The sequence below is a fragment of the Mustela erminea genome, chromosome 11 (assembly GCF_009829155.1).
Source record: "Mustela erminea isolate mMusErm1 chromosome 11, mMusErm1.Pri, whole genome shotgun sequence".
Lineage (NCBI taxonomy): Eukaryota > Metazoa > Chordata > Mammalia > Carnivora > Mustelidae > Mustela > Mustela erminea.
In genome coordinates this window covers 81683138-81705648 of record NC_045624.1, presented here as the reverse complement: position 1 = coordinate 81705648, position 22511 = coordinate 81683138, and the positions used below count along the sequence as shown (strand labels likewise).

At 33.9% G+C, this 22511-nt stretch overlaps 1 protein-coding gene across 1 annotated transcript in view; it reads right to left on the bottom strand.

Annotated features, from left to right (window-relative positions):
* Window positions 1–13793, bottom strand: part of SEMA3C (semaphorin 3C) — a 174183-nt gene extending 160390 nt beyond the window's left edge. The window contains exons 1-2 of the mRNA XM_032304123.1: window positions 13199–13793; window positions 11049–11189 (exon numbers count right to left, since the gene is read on the bottom strand). Coding sequence (XP_032160014.1) covers window positions 11049–11151 — 103 coding nt within the window. The 5' untranslated portion in view covers window positions 11152–11189; window positions 13199–13793. The remainder of the gene's footprint in view (window positions 1–11048; window positions 11190–13198) is intronic.
* Window positions 13794–22511: the final 8718 nt, after the last annotated feature.

Genomic DNA, 22511 nt, shown 5'->3' with positions numbered 1-22511 from the left:
GCCACAAAGGAAGACCTTATCTACCGCAATGAAAGAAGAGCATTCCACAGGAGTAATTCCCTTATCCTCACCTTGATGAATCCAGAATTGAAGGGGTACTTAGGGATGGTATAGAGAGTGAATTTTATTTCCTTTATTTTCAGGAAGGAAGGATATTCTAAAAGAAAAAGAGAAGTCTATTGTGACACCTTTCACATGATAAAGTGAGTTTAACTGATTTTGTGAGTCTTAAAACTAATTCTAGTAGCATCTACTGAAGTGGCTCTGGCTCTGGAGTCTGACTGCTGTGTTTTTTGTGTGTGTGTCCTTTTCCATCCCTGTGACCTCAGGCAAGTTACTTTCTTGGATTCTCCATTTTATGAGGATAAAAATAGTACCTAATTCACAGTCTTGTTTAGAGAATTAAAAATAATGCCTGGCACAAAGGCAATATTACTGTTAGTGATTATTATAACAAATACAAATAAATTATCAGAAGTATTTTGAAAAAACAGAAGACAAAATATCATACATCTACGAAGAATGGAAAAATGCTTATCTTTAGTTCTAAGTATGTTCTTCAAAATCAAAATTGCAAAGAAAGGTATGTAACATACATTTTTAATCTACATATATGAGTAACATCAAAATGTTTGATCAATCTGTAAACAAATTTAAAATAAGCTATCTAAAGCAATCCACAGATTCAATGTAATCCCTTATCAAATACGAACAGTATTTTTCACCAAACTAAAACAAATAATCCTAAAATTTGTATGGAACCTCAGAAGACCCTGAATAACAAGAGAAGTCTTGAAAAGGAAGAACAAAATTGGAGGTATCACAACCCAGATTTCAAAACAGAGAGTATGGCACTGGCACAAAAATAGACACATAGATCAATGGAACATGACATAGAGTGAGAAAATAAACCCATACTTATATGGTCAATTAATCTGTTCAAAGGAAGCAAGAATATACAATAGGGAAAAGAGTATCTTCAATGAATGGTGTTGGGAAAAATCAGACAGCCACATGCAAAAGAATGACAGTAGACCACTGTCTTATACCACATACAAGAATAAACTCAGGATGGATTAAGGACTAGATGTGAGACCTGAAACCATAAAACTCCTATAAGAAAACATGCGCAGTAATCTCTTGGACATCAATCTTAACAATATTTTTCTGGATCTTTCTCCCCAGGCAGGGGAAACAAAAACGAAAATAGACAATAAGGGCCATATCAAACTCAAAAGCTTTTGCACAATGAAGGAAACCATCAACAAAATGAAAAGGCAATCTACTGTGGGGGAGCATGTTTGCAACTGACATATCCAATAAGAGCTTAATATTCAAAATATATAAAGAACTTAAACAACTCAACACCAAAAAAAAACCCAATTCAATGAAAAATGAGCAGAGGCCCTGGACAGACCTTTCTCCAAAGACAAACAGATGGTCTAAAACACATGAAAAGATGCTCAACATTACTTAATCATCACAGAAATACAAACCAAAATTATAATGAGCTATTACTTCATACCTGTCAGAATGGCTAGTATCCAAAAGACAAGAAGTAACAGGTCTTGCCAAGGATGTGGAGGAAAGGGAAGTTTCGCGTACTGTTGGCAGGATTGAAAACTGGGGCAGCCTTTAGGAAAACACTATGGAGTGTCCTCAAAAAATTTAAAAAATAGAAATATCATTTGACCCAGGAATTCCATTTCTGGGTATTTACCCAACGAACACAAAAACACTAATTTAAAAAGATGCCAGCAACCCTATGTTTATTACAACATTATTTGCAATAGCCAAAATATGGAGGTTACATAAATGTCCATCAATAAATGAAAGGATAAAGCAGCTGTGGTACACACACACACACACACACACACACACAGGACCATTACTTAGCCATAAAAAAGAACGAAATCTTATAATTTACAATAACATGGGTAGACTTAGAGGGCATTATTCTAAGTGAACTAAGTCAGAAAAAGACAAATGCCATAGTATTTCACTTACATATGGAATCTATAAAACAAAACAAATGAACAAACAAACAAAAAACTGGTAAATACAGAGAACTGGTGGTCCCCAGAGAAGAGGAAGGTGGGGGGGGTGGGCATAACAGGTGAAGGAGATTAAGAGGTACAAACTTCCAGTTATAAAACAAACAAGTTACAGAGATGAAAAGTACAACATAGGGATTATACTAAATAATACTGTAATAACATTTTATGGTAACAAATGGTGACTACATTTATCATGGTGAGCAATGAGTAATGTATCAATTACTGAATCACTACATTGTACACCTGAAGTTAATATTGTTTATCAATTATACTTCAATAACATTAATTAGTTAAACAATCTAACATCACTTGAACTATCTTCATTCAACAGAGAGTTCGATCATAATTGTTTATACATATCTATGGATAATCATGGAATAGGACACACTTTTTTTAGGGAAGTGCTTTGGTGAGATGACTGAAAAAAACGCAGAACAAAAGCTCACTCTTTAATATCATATCACTGGAGCATCCCATCCTTGTTTGTAGTCACAGGAACCCTGTACCTTTAGAAATGGCTTATCATCACAGCATCATCTTTTGGCAACAGAACTAAGCTTATTGGAATTTGACAAAACTCACTGTGAGCAAGAACTACTCTTTTTATGAGAGGAAAATAAGAATTTTCAACTTTTATCCAAAATCTTTAAAAGAACACATCATTGTAACATATTTCTATCCTAATACTTCTCAAGAGACATTCCTTGCTCTACTTAAAACTTCTCTAATTCAAGACTATGAAAGAGACTTTGTTTTATTTGGACTACTAGAATTCTATACCAACATATATTATAGGGGAAAACAGACATACAAAATTTCTTAGCAATTTCTTCTCATCTTCTATTCTCAGTATAACAGTTTTAACTGGTTCTTTATATCACAATTTAGTGCTACCCTACTTAAAAGTCTTTATGATTTAGGTGATGTCCTACTCACAGTTGTATTCATCAATCCCTTTCTGATTTCAAAAACATTCTCACAGGGGGAAGAATGCAGAATTTCTTACTCACAGCAGCATTCCTTGTTGAGTTTGATTTTATTAAATATGCAGGTGTTCTTAAAGATGTTTAACTGACATTTAAGTGAAACTATCAGAAGGGGAATTAAAATAAACTGCATCAACACAAATTTTCCCAAGAACTAAATATTTCAGAAGATTCTATACAACCTGAATGAGCTTTCTCTAAGATTAATGGAGAAATCAAGAACAATTGGCTTTGTTTTTATCTCTTGGGCAACCATAAGAGAAACTGTTTTCAACAAATGTGCCTTGTAATGTTAATGCTACCAGAGTTCATAAAGAGACAATTTATTATTTTGAGTTTATTGTCCAACAACAATTCATCAGCTTTCAGGTTAAGCTCACTAGTTCACAGGGGTCCTTTTATTTGTCGTTTAATTAAGCTTCTTGTCAAATGAGGCAGATATTAAAAGATAAAAGATGTTTTGTAAAATTCCAGCATCTTTCATTTATATACTATCGATGACCTGGAGACTTTGACAATTTTATTAATGAAAATTGAGCACCAAAAGAAGGTAAAAAAGAATCACAAAGTAAATCACTGAAAGAACTGATAATCCTATGCAAGCTTAGTCTCTACACTTCATATACTTGCTTCTCAATAGAACTCAAACTGACATTTTTATGTTTTTAAGCCACCACCATACACATGTAAATGTAAAACTCAACCCTGAGTCAGAAAATTGGCAAATATAAGGTAAGGAAAAAATGTATCCAAATGGTAGAAATCTTGATAAAGTTTCAATCTTTTAACGTCATTTTCCTTTTGAGTTTAAGGCAATTAGTTGCAGGTTTCAGTGGAGTGGGGGGCAGTTTAGTAGTAGGGACTCTTTACTGTTCTAGTGAACACAAGCAAACAATTATTAGCAATCACAAATAATTGACTTTTCTGCAAGGCATCTAACTATTGGTGAATTTATTTTTGAGTTTTTGTGGCTCTATAAGTGCTTTGTATATTTCCACAGCCACCTTGATAACTCAAAAGTTTTGAGCCAAAGGAAAACTTGAAATAGAACCAGACTGCTGCCTGTTCGGTAAAACGATATAAAGGCTTTTTGAAGCCTATGGGATACTGAGTGCATCCTACTTCTTTATTTTATTTTGGTTTGGGGTGTGTGTGTGTGTGTGTGTCCCAGGCTTGTTTACCCAAGAGAAAAGTGATGAGGGATGTGGGAATATCCTACTTCTTTATTCCAGGATATTATGTTTCTAGATCAAAAACCATGCAAATACAAATGATAATCCAGAATTTATCAGGATTACTTAAAAAAAAAGTCTGACATCTTAGAGGTTTGTACTGGACAGATAAAATATGTTCATGGCTGAATTATTGCCTATAATGTAACAGAGGTGGAACTACTGTTTAATTTTGGATAAGTTAACTCCTGAATTATAGTTGATATCCAATCTTACACATAAACAAGCAAGAAATTTTGCTATGTCAGTAACTTAATAATACTCTTTAGTTCATATAAGATCAACTAGATAAAAAAAATCTTAATTAAAATAAACTTTAGGATCTATTAATTTCTGTACAGAAAATGTATTCCAAAGACCAAGTATTCCTCAGTAAATTTCAATTTACTCAGCAAAGGAAAAGGGGGAAAAACATCTAATACACTATTTAAGAGCCATTACTTTAGGAGTATGTTTATGACGTATTTTTGGTATTTATATAAATATATTTATATTTGTATTTTATTTTATGGGTATATTTATACATATATATTTCATGTCATGGTACAGAAGTGGATCAGAAATTATCCTATATGCCCTCCACATTCCTGATGTTTTATGGCATTCTTAAATGTTCCAAGAGTGGGAAAAAGTTGTCTAAAATTTCAAGCCATGCACTGTACCATGATAATCATAAGAAGTAAACTAAGTATGTAGGGTTCTTACTAAGTTCAAGTTTATCATGAAAATTGGACTTTAAAAAAATAGAATCTTAAATAATGCATTTGTGCATTACTTTAAAAGTCTAGACATATCTAGACATGCTAGACACACTAGAATATATAGATGCCAACAATATTAAGGATTAAGGCAACATTCCTGACATGTCACCAGTCAAGGCCCTGTGGAGGGCTGTGTATGTATGAAGTCTCTTCCCTTTAATATAGAAAACTAGGCTTCCAATCAAAACACACAAAAAACTCTCTAGAAGAAAACATCTAAAATTTATAGAGGTGAAATGTCTTTTAGAGAAGAAATAGATAGATTTGAGAATTAACTGGAAAGAGTAAATATAAAAGTTGAATTCCCAGATTATGTTGAATCTCTCGTGTATAACGTGAAAAGTTTGGAAATAGATAGAAAATATTTGATCATCAGCTATGTACCAGGATACGAGTCTAAAGCTATCTGTGCAAAAAGTAACAAGAATTCTTCTCTCATGGTACTTGTATCTTAATGCTAAGATGAAGAAATTTCGCATCTACCTAGTAACCGTTCATTGCCTTAAATTAACCAAGATTCATGATGAAAGACTGATGTAGAGTACTAAGGCTCTATTAGTTGGGAAGGTAGAGTGGTTAGAAGTATCAAAATGTACATTAATTCAACATTTATTGAAAAATAGCAAGTGGCAGTCTCCACACTAAGTGGAGGGGAAGTAATTATAGTACAAAAGACCATAGTTTTACCCTAAAGGAATTTATAAATACTAACTCTAATGTAAGTCTTTGTGTATTTTAATAAGACATATACTATATACTACATGACACAATTTACAAATTTAATTCATTTCATTTTAAAAAGAGTTCTGTGTTATTCTCATTCTATAGATGATAAAATTCTAGATTAGAGAGATTAAGTAACTACCCCAATGTAGCATCTCCAGAAAGTAGCAGGGAACTATGATTTAAAAACAGCTCTATATGACTTCCAAATTTATGAATTTTTTAAAATTGTTTGTTTAGTTTTGTTCTCTCCCTTGCCCAGGTCCTTCCTACAAAATGTTTTTGAAAGCATTGAAAGGAATTATTGTAGAACACTTCCTCAAAGGAGATGATATTAAAAAGCAAAACTAAGCTTAGACATCTTATAAATTTGGTTACTAAGGGTCTTAGCGTTAAGTTAGCCCCCCAATTAACTGGTTGGGAGAACAAAGGTCCTGACAAAGTTTCAGAGTTAGTGAAGAACCAAAGTTTGAAAATCCTGATATTCCATGTAAACGCTGTTCTCACAGCATTCAAATGCTCACATTTTCACATACATCAAATGCTCACACTTTCACATACATCAAAAATATATGTTTAAACACAGTCCTAGTATTTTAATAAAAACTTTCTAGAGGCCACTAGAATGATGACAAACATTTTTCCCATGTATTATAACTAAAATTTTGTTGGTATTTTCCATTATACAAAAAAGGTAGAAGTATTATATACAGACAAAAATACATTTTAGAACTCTATTATCAGGAATAATAAGGAATATGTCAGTATCTAATAATAGAAATTTTAAAAAATGAAGTAAAAATTGATAGACCTGAAAAGAGAAATAGACAAATTCGTAATAATAGTTGGAAAGTTCATTTTCTTCTGTCAGTAACTGAAGGAACAAGTAGGGAGAAAATCAGTAAGGATAGAGAAAACATAACAAACCATCAACTGATTGAATCTAATTGGCATTAATAAAACATTCAATGTGACAAAAACAGAATATACATTATTTTCTTTGTAGGCTATAGTCAGTGCCATAAAACAAGTTTTCATAGTTTTTTAGAGAACCTGAGGTATGTTATGTATGTTCTTTGACAACAAGAGACTGAGTCAAAGACCTACAACATAAAGATATATAAAAAAATAAACAAATATCCTCAAATTACACAACATATTTCTAAATAACTTGTGAGTAAAATAATAAATAAGGGGAGCAATTAGAAGACATTTTGAACTGACTGAAAATCAGAACGCATTTTATCAACATATGCAGAACACTGCTACACAGTGTACCAAGGGAAATTTGTAGCATAACTGGTTATATTAGGATAAAAGTTCTCAAATCAGTGACTTATGTTTCCATGTTAAGAATTTCCAAAAAGAAGAGCAGACTAAACACAAAGCAAGAAGAAATAAGACAATTTCATTTTAGAGCATATACCAAAGAAATATTAGACAGAATAGTAATAATAATAAAAATAACAAAACCAAAGCTGATTTTTAAACAGATCAATAAAAAGGAAAAAGTTCATCTCCACATGGATCAGTCAGAACATAAAGGAAGTAGACACAAATTATCAATTCCATAAATGAAGTAAAGAACATTACTACAGATCCTACAGACATAGTGAGGATAGTAAGGTAATACTATAGACAACTTCATGTCAATAACTTGCATATCTTAGATTCACAATCTGAATTACTAAGTGAAAAAATAATCTTATTATGAGAATCTGCCTCATTTTAAAACAGAAACAATACTTAACACATTTAACTTAGAATCACATTTTATATCTTTTAAAATATAGACAATATTTCCATTTTTCTCAAGCTCAAAGACTTTTTGTAAAATGACATGCAACTGATACCTATTATCAAATTATACAGTATTTATTTCTGGCTTTGCAAAATACTACATGCTAAAATCCTTATTGGATAAAGGCAAAATCATCTCAACAATGCTTTCCCTTGTATATTAATAAGCAGCATAAATTTGTCTATTGTACATAAATAGCCTTGACTTTCTTTATGACCCTTATAGATTCCAAAGATTTTCTGAGGAAAAAAAAAATACAATTACAATAATGCTATGAAATATGATTCTGTCAAACTGGATTTTTTCTTAATAAAAATTCAACTTAATCAAAAAGTCTATGCATGAACCTTATATTTATTTGAAAAGCTATTTAGCTTAAAAATTAGAATGATAACAATTATAAAACATAGCATTTAATAGAAATCACAGTTCTTTAACATGCAAGATTTAGCTTGTACAAATGTAACTAATTAATAACATCTGAAGTACATTCTCTCAAAGGACTGATGACCATCTGGTTGACCTTGCACTAGATCAATAGAGAAGGCAAATCTGTAAATCATTGTTTCCCAAATGTTATCAGTCCATCACTCTACCACAAGAAGAAGGGATAAAACTTGGATGGGAGAAGAGATCTCTTGTTTCACACATTTTTAAATTGACTTCGATTGTTAATTGGAATGTAAGACAAGACTGAGAGCATTCTTCTGAAGTCCCATACAGAAAGAGACTGGCAGAAGACCAAGTAATAGTGAAGGAAAAGAATTCAAGACAAAAGAGTTTGGAGGCAAGGTAATTATAAGAGAATATAAAGATGCAAATGACCTCTGTGTGGTATAAGTTGATATTATTTTAATTTCTTCACAATCATTTTCCAACTCATAAATTTGGCTGAAAAATAATGACAGAAATTTTGAAAGAAATGAAAGAAAGTATATATCATATATATTTTAATTAATATATAGTCGTATATGTGTCAACTCTGTAAAAGTTCTCTATTTTAATTTTAAGAGTAAATAATTTTGGAAGAAATGTAGTTACTCATTGTGATACACAGAAAAGTCATCATAAAATCAGTGAGAAACTTTAAATAATAAGAAATTTGGGAAAGGCACCTGAACAAAATAATTATGAATTAATGATTAAAATTTATACATTTTAACAATTGTTTTGTCCAAGGAATTTTTTCTATGATACTATGCCTAAAATATAGTTTACTGTAGGAATTTTTGTATTAATTTAGAAATTATGGAATTTCATTATTTGTTCTCCCTGTTGATATAACTCTTCAAAACAAATTATGTGATATTCTGTCTGATTATCTCCTAAAAAGAATAAAATATTATAGAACTCTCAGATCAATAGCTTATCTTACCATGCTGTATTCTACATATGTTATAAATTAAGGTAAGTCTTATTCTGCAAGAATCTGTTTTGAGTTTGAGAGCATTAAACATGGAGTATTTTAAAAAGCCCATTATAACTTCTAGTCACTTTATACACAGCAGTTACTGTCCCACTTAGTACTGAAGTTTGTTTTTAAAAATTTATACTACTTAGGGGTGCTTGGGTCACTCAGTGGATTAAAGCCTCTGCCTTCAGCTCAGGTCATGATCTCAGGGTCCTGGGATCGAGCCCCACATTGGGCTCTCTGCTCAGCGGAAAGCCTGCTTCCTCCTCCCTCTCTCTGACTGACTCTCTGCCTACTTGTGATCTCTGTCTGTCAAATAAATAAATAAAATCTTTAAAAAATTTTTTATACTACTTAATTTCCTCTATAAAAGATAAACTGTAAAGTTTTCAAATAATGGACTTGATGAATTATCTCTGGTGACACACTCGTTTTTTAAATTTACACATTTTGAGTTAAGTTTGGGGTAAAAAAATTTTGGTTAGTTTTTTTTTTGTTTCTTTTTATTTTAATTTTGTTTTTATTTTTTATAAACATATAATATATTTTTATCCCCCGGGGTACAGGTACCTAGATGTCCATCAACAGATGAATGGATCAAGAAGATGTGGTATATATACACAATGGAATACTATGCAGCCATCAAAAGAAATGAAATCTTGCCATTTGCGACGACATGAATGGAACTAGAGGGTATCATGCTTAGCGAAATAAGTCAAGCGGAGAAAGACAACTATCATATGATCTCCCTGATATGAGGAAGTGGTTAGTTTTGATGCCACAGAACAAGTTTAAATAATGAATCTATGAGATCACTCCATCTTCCTATGTATATTGAGAGAAATATAGAAGAGAAAAATTGCACTACCACCTAATGCTTTTATCTTTTGTTTGATTAGATATTTCCTAGTTCTCAACTTGAAAGAAAAGGTTTAAGTAGACTGATGTTACAGTAATTTAAAAAAAAAAAAAAAAAGACACTTCCAAGGGTCTGTATTTCCTTTCTTCACAACTTAACTGAATAGCCATGGGTTTTAAGGGAGAATGGCTGGTTTAGAAGCTAAGGAAGCAATCAGAAGCGTACACACTTTAAGTTCCAAATAAAGCTCTTTCAGTGCTTATGATAACCTTGGGGAAAGCCCTTGGTGACTAAAGAAGGAAAGAAAGAAAAAGATACCCATTTGACTGATAAGTGTCAGTCATCTGCTCTTTGAAATTCAAGATAATAAAGCTTTTCAAAGACATGCTATAGAAAGGCCTGAGAGTATACTGTTTCTCAAGTAAAATGAAAATATGCTCAATGACACTAAGGTTTATACAAAAAGCAAGTTGAAAAAAGTAATAAACTAAATAACCCTTATTGGCAAGATGATCTTCTTGATCCATTTCTTATTCTTGTCCAATTAGCATGGACTGACCAAAGTCATCCATCTATAAGTCATTTGAATTATCTAGATTAAAACTCATGCATACATTTGGCAAACCATTCCCTCGGAGGTTCTTCCACCTTTTACGTTTGAGCAAATTTGAAATCACATCCATTTTCCTAAGCTTCTGAAGATAATATTTGTACACAACATCAATTAAAAACATATTTCCAACTATTCTTTTATATCCTTTTCAATTAATTAGGAGATTTTGCCAATCCCAGGAACTCCTCCTTTTGGACATGGAAGAAGCACCATTAGAACAACATATGGAGGAACCAGTTTGGAGGGTAAGACCAAAATTTATTAAGAAAATTTTTAAATAATTAAGCCTACATAGACCTCTCTGCTGATAAGGATTAGCACACGGCGGGTGCTTCTCAAACACCAGGTGACTAGAAAGAAGATACTTCAAAACGGGAAGAAAATATTTCAAGTATTTTCATCTACAAATACAATAGAGGGCTTTTTTCTATGAACCAATAATTTCAAATAGCCATGTCATCCAAAAAAGCAGTCCAGTAAATATTTTCAAAATTAATCAATAGTCAATATTTTACTATCTTTATTATTAATATTTGGATCTGGATGTAAAATATTTAAAAAGTTTTCAAATGACATTTTCCCATAGTATTTATCAACTTTCTTACCATCAAACGTTAAATAAACTCTTGCTTGGGGCTGAGACGATCCTTTTACACAGATAGAACAAACAAATACTCCAAACAACACGAAGACTGCCCGGAATGCCATATCTTCAGATTTGCAAGTTAGTATCCAAGGGAAAATATCTTTAAAAGAGAGGTAACAAGTTTGTCATATTTCATTTCACATTTTAGGAGCACACCTGTGCACATACACAGAGATACACACAAAACCAGCAATCAAGACAGAGCACCTTATTCACAGAAGACATATCTGAACTTTGACAGTCATGCAAACAGTAGGAGGTGCTCTGACTTTGTTTCTTAGATGTGAAAATTTGGATTTGATTCATTTGTATCTGAAGTCTTTGGGCGAAAAGAAACTGCTTGCTCTTCCAACAAATAATGCTAATATTAAAGCAGAACAAAGCATCCAGGAAAAAGGTATTGGTTCCCAAAGAAAAACCCAATATTTAAAGTTGATCTTCTAACAATCACTTAACATTGAAAAGACTTGAGAATGGTACCAATACGTATTAGTGGATGAAAACTTCTCTTTCTATCATAAATATAGTAGTAGCAGGAAAATGCCACATGAACATTCACGTGCACCCACTCACTTCCATCCTCATTAGCTCTTTTGGAGTAATCATCTGAGATGATTTTTTACACATAAATATATGTATGCTCAATCCTTGACCACTGAAATCACTCAAATTAGTTATCTGCCAATTTATACAGATGACCATGCAGCTGTTAAATGATGCAGATGAGGTAACCATGGACTAGTGCCAAATTCAAACCAATGACTTAGTGGTGAACAATTCAGTGAACTATGTATCCCTCAATGCATATTTAAAATAAATCAACTAGAAAGCAGGCTGTCAAAATTCCAAAAGATAAATGAGAGGGAAAAGCATTACCTTTTGAGACTGTAGCTATAACACTGATACATGCTCTTAACTAATGTCTGAATACCAAGGAAGATCAGGTAATGGGTAACTAGAGAGTCACAGCAGCTCCACTGGCCACAATATACAAAATAAACCCAAGACCATGAAAGAAATCATATAATTTTGAGTCTGATGTAATTATACAATAAAATGACAGAGATTAATCTAGAAATTTACTTTTACAGGTTACAATAATTCTAATCTTCACTATTATGTGTCTTTTAATATTAAACTCTTAACATTATTTAATAAAGAAAGGCCACAAAAAATTGAAAAGACTGCCTCATGAACACAGAGGAAAAAGCACAGTTAAATTAAACATGCCTTTTTAAACAATTTAAACATTTTAAACAGTTGATTTCCTAGGTGGTACATGTTATGAGACACAGAAACAAAACTGTTTGCCTCTTTTACCACACAGATGGAGGAAACCCTAGAGATGTTTGTGTTGGTAATTTTCAAATGAAACAGTTTCTTCCTGCTTCCACAACCTCTTCACCTTGTCATCCCTAAATTAACTTACAAGAAAATTGATTTTATGGGATAACTTTCCCTTAGTAATTTGCTCCCTGGTTTTGTGGCTTAAGAGTTAAAAAAAAAAAAAAGGCTATAAATACGACTAACTTTGTCTCTTTATTAAGCAGGCGGATAATATTTACACATTTTTACATATTGCTATTATTAGTATTTTATCTGGTATGTCTCACCAAAAGTAACATATGCTAAAACTTGCAAAGAATAATAGTGGAGATGAAATGACAAGTCAATTGAAGTGAGGATACAGAGCAATGTGATTTCAAGACTACCTGGAGACCAGAAGTGAGGGAAAGCCAAGGGTCTTACACGTGCGTCCCCCCAATATATTATAACTTCCCTTTAACTGAGACACTTAGACATGCTGCTTGTTTTCACTTCTACGGATTCAACACTAATAACATGCAGGACAAGGAATCGGAATCCAGCAACCTTGCATTAGAAGGCAATGAAATACTCAACTTTAAACTCGCCGCAGGTGTCTTAATCTAAAGAAACAACTCAAGCAGGGCTCTCAGCAAGGAAAACACTGCCCTGACAAACTGCATGTGCTCTTAGAAAGATGTCCAGACTTGAGCACACCGATGTGTAAAAAAAAAAGTCGGTACACGGAACCAAAAGTTATATTTTGCTAAATCTGTAATGCCGAAAATAATGAATTCAGCTTACCGAGATGGGAAGAGATCGGCGCGTAAAAGTCATCAATTTGCTACCGGTGTGGCTCCGCGTGTCTCTCTAGTCTTTTTCCCAGAAGACTTTAATTTCTAGAGCGTCCCAGCGGTGAAATTCTTTCTTCCCGGTCCTCTGAGTTTCTTTGTAAAAGAATCCTGAACGTCGCAGTGCTGCGGCACCCGGAGCCCTACTCCGCGTCGCTCAATCAAGGACTTCGGAGTGAATGGAAAGTGGCCGGGCACCGGGGGCGAGCGCTCGGGTGTCCGATTACAGCGACGCGGCGCGCGGGTCGGGCTGCCCGGGCGCACCGCCCAGCCGGCTAGCCTCACCCGCCCAGCACACCCGCTGCATCTCCGCCGCCGCGAGGCCCCACCCAGAGCACGCCCGCGAGAGGGTGGCAGGGAGCCCCGAGGGCGGGCGGCGATCCGCCCGACGGGCGGGGCCGACCCCAGGACCCGCTGCCGGGAGATGCAGGAATGCGCGCTGCAGGCTGGAGGACCAGCTCGCTAACTCTGCTCCTTTCGCGGTCCGCGGTGGAGTGAGCAACTCCTAGGGTGAGCTCCAAGGATTTTGTTACCGGCAGCTCTTGGAAGGCATTCAGGATTTGCTAAGCCGTAAATATCAAAGTGCAAAGCAGTTTTTTTTTCCCCCCAGAAAAGGATCACTGCATCCTTTTAAGGCAAAGAGATGCGTTTGTAAAAGGGCATGAGTCTTATCCTTTTCCTGCAGCAGATTTTCTAAAACCGGTAGAGATAAACCAACTATCTCATCCTAGTTTACCCTTTTAATGGGTGTTGTTTTCCATTGCGTTTCCTTAATATCCCGAAGGCAGTAACTCTGTTGACCTCTACACATTGACTCATATTCAGAACTCTTCCCTCCAGGGTAGTCTCAAAGCATAATTACAAGAAATTATTTCACAATTCTGCGGAAGAAGGCTGTTTGAATTATGGCAACAGATAGAAGTGTACAAATCTAGACATTAGGGATATATTTCCAACACTACTTTCAGGAAAACTTGTTACACTCTGGAATTGACTTTAATATTTAAGTGAAAATTATTTCTCTGGACCGCAGTGGACTAGATATTTAAACAGGAGGACAAATGAGCTTTGACAACCTCCCCCCCCCCAAAATGAGCAGGTATTGTTTAAAAATAAATCACTGTGGGCTACAACAGCCCACAGATGTCACTATACAAAGAATATGGAATGTGATTTCTCCATCTTGTTCCTTATAATTTTCTTTATGAAATAAAGCAGATCACTAAATTCTTATAAACTGAATCACAGAAAATACTTCTGAGAGTGCAAAATCATTGCTGGTGTGGGCCAGTTGAATTAAATATCAGGTGAGAGGAAGTGAACAGGTGATTAAGACATATCTTTCATGTGCCAAGCACTACCTGTTATGTCCAGTTGGCATAAACCTGTCTTTAACTCTTTCTGTACAGATGAGCTATAAAGGGATGATATCAAATGTAATTTTAAGGGTTCAAAAAAATGCAAATTTCAAGACTAAAAAATTATATTCCAGGGCAAATATTATCTTCAAATGTCTATGTTTATGAAAGAAATTGCTAATTCAATAAATGGGTTATTTTTTAAAGTTTAATACAGTTAAACTATTTTTGTGATTAGCATAATAAGTGTGAACAGCTCCTTAAGTTTACGATAATGAATTTAACCACAAAACATCTGACAGTTTTAAAGAGCAGATGCAAACATGAAGAAGCACCAAGCGCATTTCTCTGAAATAATTCTGAAACCAATCAAGACCCTCTATACTGAGCACTAATGTCTGAGTCAGCATTTATCAATTAAGAAGGGAGGAGAGTAAATCTTTAGAAAGAAGATTGCTGTGAGCATTCACACAAATTATATAATTGTTAATTTAGAAATGTGTAACCATTAGACACTGATTAATCTGTACATCTGTATAAAGTAGAATATATTTATACATTTTACCTTTAAGTTTCAGGGAACCAAGATAAAGAAAGGCAAGGTGGAATGCATACCAAATGGTGTTTTTACAAGAAAGTTTACTACCTATCTCAATTTTCAAATATCCAAAGCATTAAATCCATGTTTCACACACGTTCACAAGGCTTTGGAAACTATGACAAATAGCTTAGATTTAGTTGTAGTCTATGCGACTTATACTGTGATTTCCTCTACCTTGCCTAAATAAACTTCTTTTCAATGTATTTAACTGAAAGCTATTTGCTTAATACTGAGACATTTACCATTGGACTCACCTCAAAATAAGTCATGAAATTACTGATAGGCATTAGCCAAGGCAGATTCAAGCATACTGATGGAATGAATTCTCATGCTTGCCTGAAACTTGGGCCGTAAAAGTGAAATTTTAAGAGTGGCAATGGTTGCCCCTAGTAAGACTCCTCTCTACTCTCATTTCTCCAAACTACTTAGAAATCTAAACCACCTTAATGCAACAGTACCTTTATAAGAAACTTTGGTGGCCAATGCCACTTTTTCAGGATGAGTTCTTGACTCATTCCTGATAGGAGGGAAATAACATGAGCTAACTGAGCAAGCTAGTTTGGGAAAGGAGGACACTAAATAGAGCCACAGGAGTAATGACATGATTCAATTTAGCGGCCACTAATTACAGTTTGCCCTCATCAAGGTGTCTTGGGAAAAACATCCAACTTAAAATACTTAGAGTCACTTTTATTAAGATGTTAAAGAAACATCTTATACACTGTGGTTGCTTTGCTGTAGTGGCCTTATTTTAAATATTTTATATTGTTGGTGATCCTGAAAAAAGCCATTTACTTTAAGCTCTTGCACCGATTTCCAGCAATGTACCCAACTATTCCTTACGAGTTGGGCCGCTATGAATTCTCTTGTTTCAAATTTAAAGAAAATAGACTGTTCTCATATTTTTCTCCATCTTATAGATGCGCTATATGAATCCACTTCATCTAACAAGAGGACCTCAATCCTCCAGAGATCAAAAGTTGTTTCCTTATTGTCATAACTAATATTTGTCTCAGGAAACAAATATATAGACCGTACATATTCCAAGCCCTCTGTGTATTATGAGCAGCATTCTTTAATTACGTTACTATCTCACAAATGAGAACACTAAAACTTTGTCCAAAGTCACACATGGATAGTAAATACTGGAACAGAAAGAGAAACTCAAGCATGACTGACTCACTGCCTTAGGGTCTTGAATATGAACCTGAGCAAGTGTTTCCTCTTGGTCTTCCTCCTCTTCTCAACTTCCAGATGCTAGCACTTTAAATTTCCTGAACTGTATCTTTGAAAGTCTCTACTTCAAATGCTTATTTACTTTGTTTACATCAGCCTTTCTTCTCCTCCAGTTACCTTAGCTGCTCTGGGACCAAGCCGGTCAAACAGGTCTGGCCTAGAAATCTGTGTGTGAAATTACTCTCTGCATAGTTGATAGGCTTTAGTATTTCCTTCATTAAGATCATTCTTTATTTTACAGTAAGATGGCTGTATCTCTACTTTCATTCTTAACACATTGCTAATTTATATTCCTGACCCTTGATCTCTTTCTCTGTTGATAGGTACTAGACTAGGCTTCTCAATCTGTAGGGTCACTGGCATTAAATTAAGCAAACAAATAAAACAGTTCTGGAGAGGAAAACTGGCCAGAGAGAATTTTCATTGTTTCCCTCTTTTCACCTTTGTAATTTTAAACCAGGTGAACTATAAGCTCTTAACAAAATTCAAAGTTTAATTCTTCAGCATTTTAAAAATACCTTTCAACATCTCAGACATCATAAAGTGCTGTATTTCAACCAAAATAAGAGTACATCATTTCTAATGTTTACATATTATAATATTTCAAATGTAAAAATAGAATTATAAAGAATTTCAGTAGAAATGTCTGTTAGTGATTTTACTTTTTTAGTATTTGCACCTGTCCAACTCCTAAGAGTGTTGCGATCACTCACCCTTTTCTCACAGGTGTAAAATGAAAACTCTGTTTTGTCCTTATTATAACATTTCATGTGAACCTCTATGCGGGCATATATGTCTTTTTTTTTTTAAAGATTTTATTTATTTATTTGACAAAGAGAGATCACAAGTAGGCAGAGCGGCAGGCAGAAAGAGAGGAGGAAGCAGGCTCCCCGCTGAGCAGAGAGCCCGACATGGGGCTGGATCCCAGGACCCTGGGATCATGACCTGAGCTGGAGGCAGAGGCTTTAACCACTGAGCCACCCAGGCAGCCCAGGAACATATGTCTTTAAGATGAACCTTACAACCACAGTTGCAAAGTAACCCACCATTATTTAATAGATAATGTTTATTGGTTGAATATATATAGTGCATCCACAGTAAGATTTCTTTAAAGAAAGGCAAACTATTTTTATGGCGCTCATATCTAAAACGCTCTTTCTCTCTTCACCTGGGAGTACAAAACCGCTTCCATATTTATTCTCACAGGAGAGCCAGGACAGGGCTGTGTAAGTGCCTCTGATTGTCAGCTGTGTGTAATGAGGCTCAAAAATAATAACCAGCTGGAGTAATGAATTCAGGACTGTTAGTTACGGCTAATTGACTCCCATCTACAGCCCTTCAACATGGTCAAAGGCCTTTTCCATGTAATCTTCAGATTTTACCATTTTTCTACTCTTTGTAGACTTTAAATGGTTGACTAGAAAGTAGAGAATTAAACTGTGTAAACAGCAACTTTCACATCCTACTAGAGGCACTCTCTTCGTGATGAAAATCATATGGTAAATTCAGTTGTCTTCTTCAACCAGTAATTTCAAGAAGATAGCGTTGTATATAGTAAATTTGAAAAGGATCAACTCCTTATTTTACTTACTTATTTTTTGTCACGATACTTAATGCTTTGAAATTCCAGGTGACATTTAACAACTTTAAAGAAGGATATATAATTTTTACTTTTTAACAAACATAAGTTAAAACATGCAACTCTCAAGATACATTTCAATGAAATAATTTTCCTTGATGGATTTTGTCCATTGCAATGAGCTCACTGAAATTCAGATGGGGTGGGGTGAGGGGGTTAGTATGCTCGAAAGAGCATGCATTATTTATTAAATATTTTACAAAGAGTACTTCTTTTAGTATTTAAAAAAATAGATATAAGTATCTCCATTGTGTGAACAAAAAGGCCAGTTCAGAAATTTGAGGCACCATTCCCCTTCCTAAGCCCTCCCCCGAGGCAATGAATTCAGATCTGCCTGTTCCAGAGTCCATACATTTCCTGTTTTTCAGTGCTTTTATGCATCAATCTAATAGTCCAATAAATAGGAAGGGGAAGTGGAGACCCTTACCTCTTCTAAGGTAAGAAGATTTTCTGTTATTGTTGGACACTTGTAACACTTTGTCTCAGAGATCTGAATGATAAATGCAGACATCCCATCTTCATCATGAAATTCTAGACAGCTTGAGAGCAAGTCACTGTCTAATCCTTAGTATCTATCAGAATGCCAGAACTCTGATGACTAATGAACAGGCTGGCATATAGCTGGAGGAGGATTTAGGGAATATAGGTGGAATAGGGAACCGATAATAAATTAGGTAGGTAAAAGACCACACAATTATGAAACAAAAATTCATGCAAGTTCTTTCATCATCCATCTAAATACTTTTATAGATATATAAGCTGGTTTTATTCCTTTCCAATGTTCAGTTTGTTACTTAGGTAAATTTAGTAAATGCTAATCCAGAAACAAATTTGCACAGTGGACTCAAGCCTAAATAACACGAGATTCGTCAATATCAGGGAAGGTCAAGTCTGGTTTTAAAATTACAACTCACAAATCACCTGTTATGCTAATTGTCACAAGGGTTATCAAAAAATCTTTCGTTCTTTACTGAAGGATAAAGTTCCAGTTTATTTTCATGGCTCTTACATTCCCTTTCACTGCTTTGTTGGTTACTAATCCCTCACTCCCTCTTACCCATTCCTTCCTCTGGCGACTTAAACTTCGTATGTATCAAATAAATGCTTTACCTTACAATTCTCTGATCATATCATGTCTCCTAACACTTCTGTGGTTTTGCATGTGCTATTTTCCCTATTTCACCCACCTTGCAAATTCTTTCTTATTCACTGAAACTCTCCTCAAATAAATCCTCTGTGTAGAACATTCCTTTTCTACAATCCTAGGCAAAAACAGTCAAGTCCTGGATGTTATATGTAGATTGGTAACTTTACAGTTTTGATGTCAAAAAATTTTTATTTACATCTCTGATACATAACTTGCTACCTATAAAATTCGGAGTATTGCTTGATTGCCAGTGTTTTGTTATTTACAAAATAAGAATTATAACAATTACTGTTAGGTTGCTTTGTTAATTAGATACCATAATGTGTGTTAACATTTACTCCTTCATTTCCGTATTCCCCAAAATTTGTTTATCCCTCTGCCATATCATTTAATGCTACAGTTGTGTGAACATTTTGTCCATTGATGGCCAAACTCTACAGAGCAGAACATAGGAATCTTAGATGTTTTGTAGTCAGCAGCAAAGCTCATCTTGTCACATAGTGACTGCTGGACAAATGGTCACTCAATTAATTAAACCAAACTTTTCTTTCATTGATGCTCTGTGGACCTTAAAAAGCCTAAATAAAATATTTTATTGTCACTGTTGGTGTTACATTCAAACATAGGAAATTTCTTAGGCTTCTTAAGTAATCATTTTCCAGGGCTCATAACTTTACTCTCAATGGTAATTATGTTGTATTTTCCCCTTTAGGCCATATCTGAATTTTAATTTGAGTTTTAAAAATGGTGGAAACATTTGAACTGGCTGATTCTTGATAATCAACTACTATAGGAACAGGTGGTATGCATTAATCTTGAATTCTTTTTTCATTTAAGTCTTAAAATTAAAATTTGGAAAATACGTTTTGAGTTCTCCATTTAAAATTTAGAATAAGATTCTCTGAAAATATTGTCTCATTAAACATAAAAATAAAAGCAGATTAAAAAGAAACTAGTAGCAGCACTTCTTGGCATTAGAAAGAAAAAAAAAACCTGTTTTCAGAAATTGGAAGTATTTCTTCTCATGTTTCATTATAGATTTGTTTCATTCCAGCCTTCTATCAAGGTCTTAATTTGAACCAACAAGAATATCATCTTTTAAGAAATCAATTTTCTAAAAAAAAAAAAAAAATCAATTTCTAATTGTATTTTCATATTTTAATCTATCAATTTGTAGATTTCCATCTCCATTTCTTTATTTTTAAAATATATATTATTTGAAATAATCTCATAAATTGAAAATCTGGCATTAACTAATGGATTAATAATAACATTAAGTCTCGTTTTAATTCTTGCAAACTAATAAAAACTTGCTTTATCAAAGGATTCTTCAGTTTATCCAAAAGATTCCTTTAATCAACATGTTATCCTAATACATTCAAGTTAAAAAAAATTATACATTGATTTTCAAAAAAATAGCTATGATTTAAACGAATAGTTGCAGGCATGCCTGGGTGGCTCAGTTGGTTAAGTGTCTGATTCTTGATATTGGCTCAGGTCATGATCTCAGGGTTGAGACATCCAGCCCTGCATCAGTCTCCAGGTTGGGCATGAAGCCTGCTTAAAATTCTCTGTCTCCCTCTTCCTCTGCCACTCCAACCCCTCGCTTGAGCTCTATCTTTCTAAAATAAATCAATAAATAGAGTTATAATAGATATCATCTATAATACTAAACATTTAGTTTTAAAATGCAATGAAAGAAATTACTATAAAACTTTTGTAATTATAAGCATGTTATTTCAGGAATATATGGTATATTCTTTGCTTTTATCTACAGCAATTCTGTATCAACTGGGAAAAAATCATTTGTACTTCATAATTATGGAAAATATGAAAATTTTACAAAAGTAAACCTTATTGAGAAGCATTGAGCAGTGCCATAGAACCAAATGCTATTACTGGATATTTTTCTCCTTGATAACTTAGAAGGCAGAAACTGTATACCTGTAACTCCAGAAAATTCACTATATGGGTGAGAGTTCTTCTAGAGAACTTCTATTTTCAATGTGAACTATTTTTCTTCCTGATTTTAAAAAGCCCACCCCTCAAACACCAATACACATGCATATATTTTGAAAAAGTGTCCTATTAAAAGTTTTTAGGAATAGTCTGACCCTGGATCTGCAGTATTTAAGAACAAGCACAAAAATATACTGTAATTCTATTACAACATAGGCAGACTAAAGACATAACCTCAATTTTGAGGTATAAATTAGATTAATGCATCCATTTATTAATGTTGTCATTTGTCTATGTGTGTATAGAGAGACCAGTGAAAAGTTTCCTACAGAACAACAGTCTTCAATATTAGAAAATACTTCATTATTTGAATTCAATTTAATTTAAATCTCTTGAGTGTGTGTAGCCTTTGGTCACAGTATATTGCTTCTCCACGGGATTTATGTTCTTTATATACCTTATGTATCTCCTGAGGTACATTTTAGTTACATGACATATTTATATAGAATATGCATTTTGATTCTTTTTGCCTTCCCTTTTCATTTAAAACTCTCTAAACCCATAATCATCTGTTGTTTTCATTCTTTTTTTTTTTTTCAATTCTTTCTTTATCAGTCTTTAAAATTTTACTTAGGATAACGATTTGAATCAAACCAAAATAGGGTGGGAGTATCTACAAATTACACACAAGAACTTTTAATGGAGAAAGTAAGCTTTAAACAATGAGTCATTAAACAATGCATTATTAACATTTAATGGAATTTTGAATGTGTCATGTTTTAATCTTATATTTGGAAGGGCAAACAAATGTTCTTTACTTTTAATGTTTAAATATTTAGACTTGAAAGAAATAGTCTCTCCACTGCTCAGTTTCACCATTTTAAAGATAAGATATCACAAACAGACAGAAACTTAAATATAAATCTACTTTCTGGGGTGCCTGGGTGGCTCAGTTGGTTAAGCATCTACCTTTAGCTTAGGTCATGATCTCAGGATCCTGGGGTGGAGCCCCATGTCAGGTTCCCCACTCAGTGGGGAGTCTGTTTTTCCCTCTTCTCCTCCCAACCATTTGTGCTCTCTCTTGTTCTTACTCTCTCAAATAAATAAATAAAATCTTTTAAAAAAAAATCTACTTTCCTCGGACATCACAACCTGGTGACTAATCAAATCACATTAATGATCCATATTTTATGATCAATAGTTTAACCCAAATAATGTACAGTATAATAGCATTTCCTGACATATTTTTTAAAGGTTTATTTACTTATTTATTTGACAGAGATAGAAATCACAAGTAGGCAGATGTACGCAGAGAGAGAGGGAGAA